Source organism: Cucurbita pepo, chromosome 1, assembly GCF_057944985.1.
Source record: "Cucurbita pepo subsp. pepo isolate OVF chromosome 1, ASM5794498v1, whole genome shotgun sequence".
NCBI classification, from domain to species: domain Eukaryota; kingdom Viridiplantae; phylum Streptophyta; class Magnoliopsida; order Cucurbitales; family Cucurbitaceae; genus Cucurbita; species Cucurbita pepo.
In genome coordinates this window covers 286,381-298,485 of record NC_141798.1, presented here as the reverse complement: position 1 = coordinate 298,485, position 12,105 = coordinate 286,381, and the positions used below count along the sequence as shown (strand labels likewise).

Here is a 12,105-nt window from a genome sequence, read left to right as displayed (position 1 = left end):
TTCCCGTCTGATAGTTGTTGAGCAAAAATATATATATATATATATCTAAATAATAATTATTATTGGGCGGTCCGGTCAATGGGCCGTCCAAGTATAATTTAAATGGGTTGGTCCATGGGCTGACCCAATTTAAGAAACCGTTGACTGTAGCATTTGGGCTTCACTTTACTTCACATAGGTTCAAATTCATTTTTCCTGAATTCTTCAAGAAAGAAAAGGGAAAAATGGAATATTAAGGGAACAAAGTGAAGTCCAAATTGGTAATTTCACGACAAATAATGTAAATATATAGATGTCGGGGGACATTATATGTTAGCCAAGGCATGTAAAGTCACATGGGTGGGTTCACAATTAGAACGGCATTCAAAAGAGAGAAAAGATTATAAAAAAAAAAAAAAAAAAAAAAAAAAAAAAAAAAAAAAAAGGATTTTTGGCATTTTGTGTTACTTTAATATTGCTGTACTTGGGCTGTCACTTGGATTTGTTTCATTTTTCTTCCACGCAATTATTAATTATTTTTTGTTTCTTTCTATTATACATCATGTCACTAATTGCTTGACCAGAAATGGAGCATTATTTGTGTTTTCTCATAATTTTATTTCTTTAATCCTTTAATTTATTAGTTTCCTAAATTGTTCTTATTTTATTTGTTTATTGTTCAACAAATTTCTACTTAGACGTTTGATTGATCGTAGAATAGGATACACTTTAAATTATTCACTTTTCAATCTTCATGTTCCTTCATTTCTCTACAATTTTTCCAATCATAACATAACAACGAAGCTTTTACAACACCCCAATAATAATAATAATAATAATAATACTAATAATAAAACTTTTTACCAAAGTCTCCAATGGCCCATTTCATCCACCATAATAAGTTATATGGATGACTAATAATTTCAAAATATTGAATTAATCTTAAACTAAAAGCATATTGATTTATATCTCAAATCAGCAATAAATAAATCAATTTTTTTTTTTTAATGTTTTATCTAATTATAGAGATGACATTCTAACTTTTAAAATTGTAAAAACTAAACAAGTATTGACTAGGAAAGTCAAATACTAAAAATTTATGCTGGAGAATAATAATAGAAGAAATGAACACACAGCGTCAAGGGGCATCAAAACGACGTCGTTGGTGTACAAATGTCGGAAAATTAGGACTTTGGCTGATCCAGTTTTAGCACAAGTCAAGAAGAGAATATAATAATAATAAAAAACCCCCCAAAATGCAACTGCACATTTTATTCTTCGCTTAAGGCCCAACCCTTAATTAATTAATTAATTAACATGATTTAAAATTTAAAGTAATTTTCTATTCTTAAGCTTCTTACCTTTTTTTCCGGGAAGAAAAAGAAAAAATATTTAACGAACCTCAGATCCGAAGAAAATAATAATAATAATAATTAATATGTTCTGTTTGTAGGCTTGAAGAACAAAGATCAAAAGCGGCATTTGAGAACACACACACCCACCCACCCACACTGAACTCTGCCCCTGCAAGAGAGATTTGTGCTTTTCGCTCTTAACACGCTTGCTTCCAGATTCCATAGAGTTACTTGCAAGTGATCTCTCTCAACTTTCATTTCATTCCTTCTTACTGTTTCATCAATAATCTATGGAGCCTCTGCGTCTTCTGGTTTGACGGCTGTGAATCTGAATGTGGCTTACTAAGGTATTTTTGTTCATGATCCAAGTATCTACCAATTTCCGCACTGCTTTCTGTTGTTTCTTTCTCCTTGTGTCATGTGATTTCTTTATTATTATTATTGTTATTTTTATTTAGTGGTTTCTGATGATTGATTGAGCTCATCATGGCTGGAGATCTCGAACAGCCGTTTACCTTCGATTTTCAGGTACTGCTTTCGCTTTTTATCCTTTCTCATTGCCTTACTTCATGTCGAATAAGCGTTTCGTTTCTCAACCTAAATCCGAAATTTTCTTATGCGCACTAACGCCTTCTATGGAAATAGACATCACTGTTGTTTTGGCCATCGTTAGATTTCTCCCGTTCTATTCTTTCTCTCCTAAAAAAAACGCCCACGCTTTCTGTTTGTTGAAACTCTGCTCAACAAGTGCATCATTTATTGTTACTATTATTCATCAGAGTGATTAATTTTACTGATACGGTAAATTGATTTTCTTGCCTAAAAATTTCGTGTGTTGATTGTTATTGTAATTAATTGTCACGAAGAATTTATATAGAGAACTGTGATGAACATAGGTTTCCTAGACAGGTGTTGATGTTGTAGTTATGAGCTTATTAAGCATTGACAGTGAAGTTCAAAAAACTTCGTTCTGTGCTTAGACTGACCTCTAAGCTGCCTATGAACTGTATAATTTTGGGGGTATGCCAGCAAGAGTTGGATACTAAAGTTTTTCCAGTTTTTTCTGGCCTGCGTGATTCTTGTCTAATGCCCTGTTGCATGTTAATTGATCAGGTAGATTCTGCAATCTCAGACTCCATATCATTTGGAAGGTTTGAAAATGAATCATTATCTTGGGAAAGGAGGTCATCGTTCTCCCATAATCGTTACTTAGAAGAGGTAGAGAAATTCTCCAAACCGGGTTCAGTCAATGAGAAAAAGGCTTACTTTGAGGCTCATTTCAAGAAGAAGGGAGGCTTGCTTGGTCAGAATTCAGCAGAGTCCCATACTTTTGACAAGGATGTATTAGAGCTAGTGAATCAAGGAGAGGATAATGAGATTATAAACAAGGAAAATCATGATGACCCTTTCGATGATAGATCTGTCAGTTCACAAAACCATGGGTACCATGTCACAGAAATTGAAGAAATGCCAAAACCTGGAATTTCATCTCCTAATCCTAAATTTGAAAATTCTTTCAGCAGTGTTGGTGGTTCAGTGTCTGGTGATCTTAATGGTGCCAATGCTCAAATAAATGAACAAGATGACAGTGGGGGGAACAAATTCTCAACTTTTGTAGGTGATGATCCAGAGGTTGAAATAAAGCAAGATGTCAACAATATGGGAATGAGTGAGAATACGCCATCTGAAGCCATGGAGTCAGTCCCCAAACTAGTGAAGAAAACTGGCAAATGCAGCTCAGGAAGTCGGCAAACTCTCACTCCGAAGGTGCAGTTCTTCTCTCTAATCTTCATTGTTGTTTTTTCAAGTCAAAAAAACATTCTGGTTCAGTCACGTGGTATCTTTTAAATCCATTTTTCTAGTTAGGGGAGCAGCAGTTAATCTGCTATCTGAATTCTAGCTTAATATTAATTTCCCCTATGCTCCCCACCCCAAAAATATTAGATGACATCTCAAAGGGAAACAAAAGCTTCCAAATCTCTGGCCAACATTCGTCAGAGTCGGAGAAATATTTCTGGTGGTGCAATCAATACTCCTGAAAAAGTGTCCAATAAAAGCAAAGGAGAGACATCACATACAACTTGCACAAATGCGCATTCATCAAAAACTACCACTCTACGTACACATGCTGTCCGTAGAACCCCCAAAGTTGAGGTAATCTATAGCTTTTCATAATGTAACTCGAACTCCTGAAACAAATATTTTTTGAATTTACCGAAGTCTCAATTTAGTAAAGCCAACCTGATTGTTCTTAATTTAAAATTTTCTAGGATTCTAAAGTTCCAAAGGGAAGACTCATTCTCGAGAGTGGACGGTATATGTTCGAGCTCTTGTTTTTTTTTTTTTTTTCTATTTTTTTAATAAAAAAAAAGTTAGCTTGTTTGATGAGAGTTGTGCCCATGAGAAGAATATCCTTTTGATGTAGTGGTGAGAAGATACAAACTTCTGGAGTATCATATTCTTCTCCATCAAAGCTTGAATCTAGATCATACCTAAAGACAACCACCAGGTATTCTCTTCCTTTTAGCTATTGTATTGACGTCAAAATTCTCACGTATTTTTAACTTTATATGGGAGTAGGCAAAATCGGACTGTCAACTCAGCCATGCAAGAGACAGGGAAAAGGGCTTCGGCTTCCAATTTTAGAAGCACTGACAAGGCGCTGTTGTCTCGGGGCAAGGCAAATTCTGAAATTAACAAATTACAGAAGAACCTCGACATCAGATCAAAACCAGTGCCCTCTTCTTATGGTGCAGTTCGACCAGACTCAGATGGGAAGAAGGTAACTGAGAACTGTTTTCCCTGACTGAGCAATTTAATTTCTTTTTCTGCTGTATACATTTTTTAGCTCCAATCTTTAACAATAAACTCCAAAATAAGTATAATTGTGAGCACTTGAAGCGACCTATGAATTCAGTGCAACTTAGAGCCAATATTCTCTTCGTCATTTCTGAATTTTATAAAGGAAAAATTGAATAGCTATCCGTGTCCTGTCATTATAGATTAACTAAAATTTGCAGCTTTCTTCGGTAGTTGTACATGTCTTTCCAAGTTTCATTTGGCAGATACAGTCAACTTAGTTGAGTTAAGTTGAGAAACCGTATAATTTGTTTCTGGCACGGTGCATGCAATATATGGAAACAGCCTTAATAGAGATCGTACCATCTATTCTTCTCAGTGTAGTTAGGAGCAGAGTCGAATTTGCTAAAATTTCTTGAAGTTCATGCTATATGTTGCTTTAGAAGCCTGTAAGGAACACCTGTCTATCTTTAAAAATTGAGGAAAATAACTGAAAAGGAAATTAGTCTCTCAAATATCTTGAGCAATAGAATTTACTTCGTTTTGGTTCATGGTACATTTCAGGCTGTGTTAAGTGGCACCAAAGTAAGAAACACTCTGACGAAGTCCTCAGCCGGGGCGTCATCCTCGCGTTCAAAGTTCGGAAGAGACATCAAGTCTCCACAAGTGAAGCACCAAACACTTCAAAGAACATGAGCTGCCGTTCGGCTGTGCATGTTGAAGCAAGTGTTAATTCTTCGTGTCCATCAGTCAACCAAGAGTGTCTCTCGAAAGCTGTTTCAGAAACTGAAAACAAGACGAAAAAATGATGTAGCAAAAGAGAAAGAACTCAATGTGCAGAAATCCTGAGTTGATGGGAAGCAGAAATTTGGGGCCGGGAGAAGCATGAATTTGATGTGGAGAAGGGAGACATTAAAGGTGTTGCTGGCTTTGGGATGGGTCGGTGTTGTACTCACTTCACAGGTAGTAGGAATGATCTGAATGCATTGTCCAGGTTCTGTAATTGCCATAATTATTTATCACCATTGCTATTATGCTGCATTGTAATTTAGAAGACATGTATGTTAAGGTTGGGCAGGAATAAACAAAAACACTAAATCGTGACTAAATTTCTTTATCTGTTTTGAAAGACTTCATAGATGTATGTTATGTTAAAGTATCTATTAGATTACCATGGTGGATCAGTCGAGAATGAATTCGGAGGGCATATTCTGAATTCGGGAATCCAGGACCTCCTCAACCTGGAGCTTCCAAAAATGAAGAGTGTTATTGATGATTAGAGAACAATGAAAAGCTAAGAAGAAAGGGAATGGTCAAGAAGTGTTCTTATCCATATTCCCAATGAGCTGTTTCATCTGAAATCTCCAAAACAAGAAATAAATCAAACCGAACCCAACCAACACATATATCCAAACCCTCTCTTCTTCACTCTCTTTTGTAGACCTCATTTCCTCAATCCCAAATCTCTCCCTTCCCAAACTACCATTTAGCCCCTCATTCACATACCCATTCAACACATAAACTCTCCCCTCACCTCCCACAGCCACCGCAGTAGCAAACTTCTCTTCATCGAGGTCAATTCCGTCATAAACCACCCCCTCCCCCCAACTGTCCTGACTCTTCAGGAACCACAGCTTTCTGTAACTCACCACCAAAACCACGCCGTCTCTCCTCATCGCTATCCCGTCCGCCCCCTTCAGATCTTCGTTCAGTAGTACCAGCCTCGCCGTCCCGTCGTCAGCGTCGACTTTGTACATCTTTCCGGTGTTCGATTGCACCACCAGAAGGTATCCTTTGCTGACGTAAACGGCGCCGTTTAACCCCGACGAGGAGTAGACTTCATTAGCGGTTACCGGATGGGAACTGTAACTCGCTGATTTTGAGAAGATCGAGGCTGATCCGTGTTTGTCGACCTTCCAGATGAAGTTTTCGGCGGAGTTTGTGACGAAGGCGTTTCCCTTGAAGTCTACTGCAATGCCGTTCGCGACGGGGCGACGATTGGAGTTGGAGGAGGGGAGAAGTGTAAGGGAGATGCGGCGGCGGGATCGGAGGTCGTAGGCGGCGAGAGCGTTGAACTCCGGGAGGGGAGCGGCGGCGTGTACTGCGGCGAGGAGGCGGTTGTTGATGGAATCGATGGCGAGGCCTAAGATCGAGACGTTTTCGGGGAGGTCGGGATCGTGGATTAAATTTTCAGCGACGCCAGCGTCGGAGACAGAGACGAGAGTGCGGTGGTGGAGTGAGCCGACGATGAAATGTTGCGCTGATGAGTCCCATTACGAGGTCCTCCGGATAGAGATTTGGGGATCGGAAATCGATTTGATGGGGCTTTCGAGCTAGGGTTAGCGAGAGAAACAATTGAAAGAAGAAGAAGAGGAAAATTGGAGAGGGTTTAATCGGCGCCATGGGAGTAATTGAGAGAATTTAATTTTATTGGGAGGGTTTGCGTTGTGTCGCTTCAAGCTAGCAGTTTTTTTTTTGGCTAAATTAAAATAATTTTATTTCACAATTGATTGTTTAAAGATTAGGGTTGGCATCAATTGTTCCACGTCAGCTGCACAATAATACTCGATATAAATGCGACCAACCACAGGACTTGGTGAATAATTTCTTATTGTCGAGTGGTCCCCACAAAGCTTTTTGTTTGGTAATAAAAAATTAATAATCTACGATGGAGCGACAAGTCAGCCCAAAATATCTAAAACTGGGAAAAGCAAACGGCCACGTCATTGTTCTCCTTCTCCATTAGAAATTTCTGGAACACTTTCTCTCCTTCTCGTTCACAGATATTTTTCTCTTTAGAATCTTCTGGACTTTCCCAACCCAAGCCTCCCTCCCACATATAAAAATCACTTCCCATTCTGCCTTCTACGCTGTGAATTTCGGACGACAGATTTCTCCATTGTTGAGCGCTCGGAGTTTCTTGATACTCTCTGTCATAACAATCAGGGGAGATGGAGGCTGATTGTGGCTCGACTTCGTATTACAGCATTCTCGGCGTCAGTTCTGGCTGTTCCGTCGATGAAATTCGCAGAGCTTATCGCAAGCTCGCCATGGTATTTCCTTCTCTCTCTCTCTCTCTCTCTCTCTCTCTCTCTCTCTCTCTCTCTCGATTTTGTCTATTATATGAACGACATTATTATTGGAACAATCTGAATTTGTGGGTTCTTTAGAGTTGTGATTGTACTGGAGAATGCAATTCAATCCGAGGAATAAGATTGGAGAGCCTTGGATTTTTCTGGCATTGTTAGTTACTCTGTCTCGAATCTGAAAAAAAAATCACTGTTGCTGAATTTTGGATCCTTCAAGATAATTATGCTAAAAATGCAATTCCACGGAAGAACGAAAACGAAAATCGATTTTCTGGCTCTGTTTGTTGGTTCTTTCTCGAATTTTCGAATTCTTCTTTGTAATTTCGTTATTTGTGGCTGAAAATTCATTGATCGAGTGTTGTATATGCTTGTGGTTTCAGAAATGGCATCCCGATAGATGTGTGAAAAATCCTTTGCCGTTAGGTACAGCCAAACGGAAATTCCAACAAATCCAAGAAGCCTATTCAGGTGTGTTAAAAAGCCCTAATTCCTCCGAAACTAATTCGTCCGTATGTGTTGTTCAGAACTATCCAGAAAAACGAGATCTGATTGTGTTTTATCTTGTTGGATCAGTTCTATCGGATGAGAGAAAGAGAACGCGATACGACGCCGGAATTCAAGATTTTGATGATGACGAAAACGACGAGGTGGTAGTTAGTAAAACCTTAGTAGAACTTATCAGCCTTCTCTTCTGCCTTCAAAAAATGGCACTCTTATCTGACAATTCCTCCATTGTTGTGTTCTCCAGGGAATGTGCGATTTCATGCAAGAACTGTGGTCGCTAATAGCGGAAGACAAGAAGAGAGAGGTAAAATAACAAAGTGCCCTTATACAATACTGCGCCGCTGTTAGTTCTCGTAAATTCGAGGTTTTCCTAAACGGAATCCGCCATTGTTGAGGACAGGAAAAAAGCTGTAGCTTGGAGGAGTTGCAGGGGATGTTGATGGAAATGGCGAAAGGCTTCGATTTCAATTGTTGGCCTTCTTACGGAACTTCTGAGTGTGAAATTACTGAAGGGCCCAAGGAATTACACATGTACCAAGGCTCCGATGTACATGTGTGGAACTGATGAGAACACGTAGTTAGTAGGAGTAGTTTTGTAATTTTCTGAGGATCCCAACAATTTTGGTGTAAATTTCCACGAGTTCAGATCAATGCAGAAAAAGTTCAACTTCCAAGTATTTAGATTCCTTATGTTTTTTTTTTTTCTTTTTCACATATATAATTTTGTACTATATTATATCAATCCAATCTCTCGCGGTGAGCTTGGGTTTGTTATAAGAAACCCAAGTAGAAGTTGGTTAGAAGTAATAACTATTGGGAACTGAAGAAAGGATGTCCCTTTATCATGTAATCAACACTTGATGTCCTGTAAAACAACTGCAATGGCTGCATCTGTATCAAAATACGATCAAGAGGTTGACGTTGTTACTGGATGGTTCATGAATATCAAATCATAGAGTCCTCTGATATAGTTATCCAAACAGTTGGTCTCTGCTAGTTATGCTAAAATCTTCACCATGCAACACAGAAACAATGTCGGAGTTAAAATACATTTCTATTTATAAAAGCTGAAGCAAAGAAGAGAACTTTTGTAGAACGACAGTGGGAATTTCATGGAAAACTTAAGAAAAACAGCCACACAAGTGGGTGGGTACAGAGGTCTCTTTATTTTCACTGGACTGCCTTTACCATCCAATATGATTCCATCTCATCTCATCTGATGCTCTCTCATCAGTGAAGTTTTAAGGTGGATGGCACGTTTGTGGTGTTTATAAAGACACTCAATTATTGGAGCTTGTTTCAGCTTTAACAATTATATGCTTCATCAACCCTTTTTTTCCTTTTCTTTCTTAACATTATTGGTTCTAGCGGGGTTCGAACCCGCGGCCTTCGGCTCATAAGACCAACGCTCTAACCAACTGAGCTACAGAACCTTATATGTTTAAATAAAATTAATACTTAAATCAAAATAACATATTTTATAAAATTATGAAAGAGTTTAATTGATATATAAAAGTTTGTGCGTGCATAAACAAACAGTTGTCAACCCGATACAATTTAGGCTATAAATTGATATTTTACTCATCAAAATTTAGGGTGAAAATTGATGGAGTTATGCTTTTTGGAAAAGGTTTATGAAAAATTAAGCACAAGCACCCCTAAAACAAAATGCTTAAATAGTCTAAGGAGAAACATATTATTTAATATAATGTTTTAAACTTCATTAAAACATTTTTAGATTTGAGAATAATAAGTCTCTATGCATATAAAAAAAAATTCTATCAAGTATTTGAACTTTGAACTTATGTATAATAGGCCTCAATACGTTTAAATTTTTTTAATTTAGTATCTAATTTTTTAATTTAGTATCTAATAAGTTTACGATCCATTTGATACTTTTTCAAATTCATGGAATTGCATACAAAATTAAAACCGTGTTATCACTTTAAACATAAAATTGTAAAATTTATCTTATAGATCTATTAATTTTAAAAGAGGTTCGAGATCATTTGACACAAAATAAAAAAAGTTTAAAAATCAATTACACATTTTAAAAATAAAAGTAAAAGTTAAAACAAATTGAAAGTTTAAAGACGTAGGCATATAAATTTAAAATCTCAAATCTGGTAAGCTATAATTAAACTTATGTTTTAATGGAAAAGAATGAAAAGCTAGGAAGGGCAAAGGGAAAGATACGGACAAATTATGCATCACCTCCCTTCGTTGTTAGCCACATCAGAAAGAGTAGCTTTATGACGTGTCAAATTGTAAAGGATAATATAAAAGTATTTATCAATTTCCCCAATAGCTAAGGAACAAAGGTTGAGAGAGGTTTGGATGTTATTCCCTTGGATTTCAGAGGTGTTAGGAGGTTAGTAGAGTAGCCTACGAAATGTCCAAAACATGGTGGCTGTAATGTGTGGCTGTAAAACTCTTCTTAACATACGTTTCTCTGTCTCTCTTTGTTGCAGGGAGCAGGTGAAATGCCTTTCCCATTGGTTTACACCCACTTTATTGCTCCTCACTCCCTCCATCCTTTCAATCCAAACAAACATTAAATAAGAAAAGAGAGTTGAATTCAATCTTTGAATCATCCCTATCTTCTATTCCTGCAAAACCAAACTGCTTGCCTTTTACAACCCTCATCACATCGATGCTTCCTCATTGCCTTTTATTCACTTTTAATGCTCACCCTCACCTTCACCTTGTTTTCTTGTTCTACTCAAACTAGTCAAGGTTGAGACACGACCCTCACGCTTCCCTGACTAATTTTGACCCTTTAGTACTCTTAGACTCACTCATGCCCCCCATGTGTCATTCTTCAATTCTTCCACGTAGGATCATTGAGGGGTTCTATGAGATCTCACATCACATCGGTTGGAAGGAGAACTAAACATTGTTTACAAGGATGTGGAAACCTCTCTTAATAAATGCGTTTTAAAAACTTGAAGGGAAAGCTCAAAAGGAAAAGTTAGGATAATAGTGGAATTGGGCAGTTTACAAATAGGATCAATGAGAGGTTCTTTCTCTAAGGGTGTAAAAATCTCTCCCGGGTAGACGCGTTTCAAAAACTTTGAGCTTTACAAATAGGATCACTTGTCCTTGTTTTCCATTCTTATTCCCTAAGCCCAAGGCAAAGCTTTCTAAAATACCCTATCATTTTTTTCTACAAATATAAAAGTTATGCTCGTGAATGAGCATCAACATGAATTTACATATTGAATAAAATGGAAATATTGTATTGGTATTTGGTTTGAGAACAAGACTGGTCTAAACTAGGCCCGGATAAAAGCTTACGCTGCTAATGCTAGGAGCTCATACCTCAAATCCAACAGACTTAAGACAGAGGGGGAGGGGGAGGGGGAGTTTTGTCACAAGCTAGGCGTGTGGTTCATAGTTGAGATACCTGATCACACAAAAACACAAAAGAAAAATCCATAATGATTTGAAGGTCTATGTTATTCCCACTTGAAATTGAAGCTTCTCTTCATCAATAATGAAAGCAACTTTTTTTCCTAACCACAGTGATGAGATCAGGAAAACCAAAAGTTTAGGCTGGGCCAAAACAAAGCTATATCCTTGAAATTGGTTTACAGAAAGGCACCACTTATTAACAAAAAAAAAAAAAAAAAAAAAAAAAAAAGAAACTATGGCAAGTGGGGATTGTGCCAAGTCATGTCATTTGGGGTTTTCTAGCCGACCATTCCCCAGAATTTTACATGAATTTGATGGCGATTCTCCTTTTTCCACAAAGGTATCATTACGATCAAACCACAACACACTCCCTAATTTTATTTGACAATTTTGGAAGATGCCTTTCCTCGACGATAATCAATCACAAAGCACTTGAATTTTGGGTTTAGATGCTAATTTTGCTTTAAAGTGGAGGGGAGATAAAATTTTATCTTTCTTCTTTTCTTAGGGAATCATCCAAACCTCAATCCCAAAAATTAATACATAATATCTCTTCTACCATATTTGAGATTAACATAACATAAAATTACTTTTAGAAAAATCAGAAAACCCTCATAAAGTGCTTTTAACCCACGTCCTTGAATTGAGAAGCACTTAAAAACATTCTTGGAAGTATATAACTAAACATTTGAGTAAATGTTTACTAAATAAGTATTTACTAAAAACTACCTATTTCCAAAAATAAAAACATTGCCAAATATATCCATACAGAGTTTGCGATTTTTTTTTTCTCTCTTTGTAAAATAGGATTTGAGATGATTTTAAGATTAGTAGTTTAAAGAAGCACTTTAAAACGATTATTAAGACATTTTCAAAAAGAAAATAAGCTTTTTGGAATTTCCAAAATCAGATTTGACTATATAGCAAAACATCACGAAAATTTTGAAAAGGAGGTACTTTTTACT

The 12,105-nt window shown here is 37.1% G+C and overlaps 1 protein-coding gene, 1 non-coding gene and 2 pseudogenes across 4 annotated transcripts; 2 read left to right on the top strand and 2 right to left on the bottom strand.

The window, feature by feature from the left end:
* Positions 1-1,441: 1,441 nt before the first annotated feature.
* On the top strand, positions 1,442-5,250 carry LOC111804119 (uncharacterized; annotated as a pseudogene). The gene is made up of 8 exons (XR_015422811.1): positions 1,442-1,681; positions 1,793-1,862; positions 2,448-3,101; positions 3,279-3,488; positions 3,605-3,648; positions 3,760-3,843; positions 3,915-4,116; positions 4,698-5,250. The product of XR_015422811.1 is annotated as an uncharacterized LOC111804119 (transcript).
* Positions 4,258-6,675, bottom strand: LOC111804128 (uncharacterized; annotated as a pseudogene). Its single transcript, XR_015422812.1, has 3 exons — positions 5,306-6,675; positions 4,671-5,169; positions 4,258-4,580 (listed from the first exon to the last, which is right to left on the bottom strand). The product of XR_015422812.1 is annotated as an uncharacterized LOC111804128 (transcript).
* Positions 6,676-6,881: 206 nt separating this feature from the next.
* Positions 6,882-8,403, top strand: LOC111779094 (uncharacterized). The gene is made up of 5 exons (XM_023659161.2): positions 6,882-7,186; positions 7,603-7,690; positions 7,796-7,869; positions 7,971-8,030; positions 8,127-8,403. Exons 1-5 carry the CDS (start codon positions 7,085-7,087, stop codon positions 8,289-8,291), a joined length of 489 nt encoding a protein of 162 aa, XP_023514929.2. The 5' UTR covers positions 6,882-7,084; the 3' UTR covers positions 8,292-8,403.
* A 682-nt stretch (positions 8,404-9,085) lies between these two features.
* On the bottom strand, positions 9,086-9,159 carry TRNAI-UAU (transfer RNA isoleucine (anticodon UAU)). The gene has a single exon. It is a non-coding gene; the product is annotated as a tRNA-Ile (tRNA).
* Between the last annotated feature and the right edge of the window lie 2,946 nt (positions 9,160-12,105).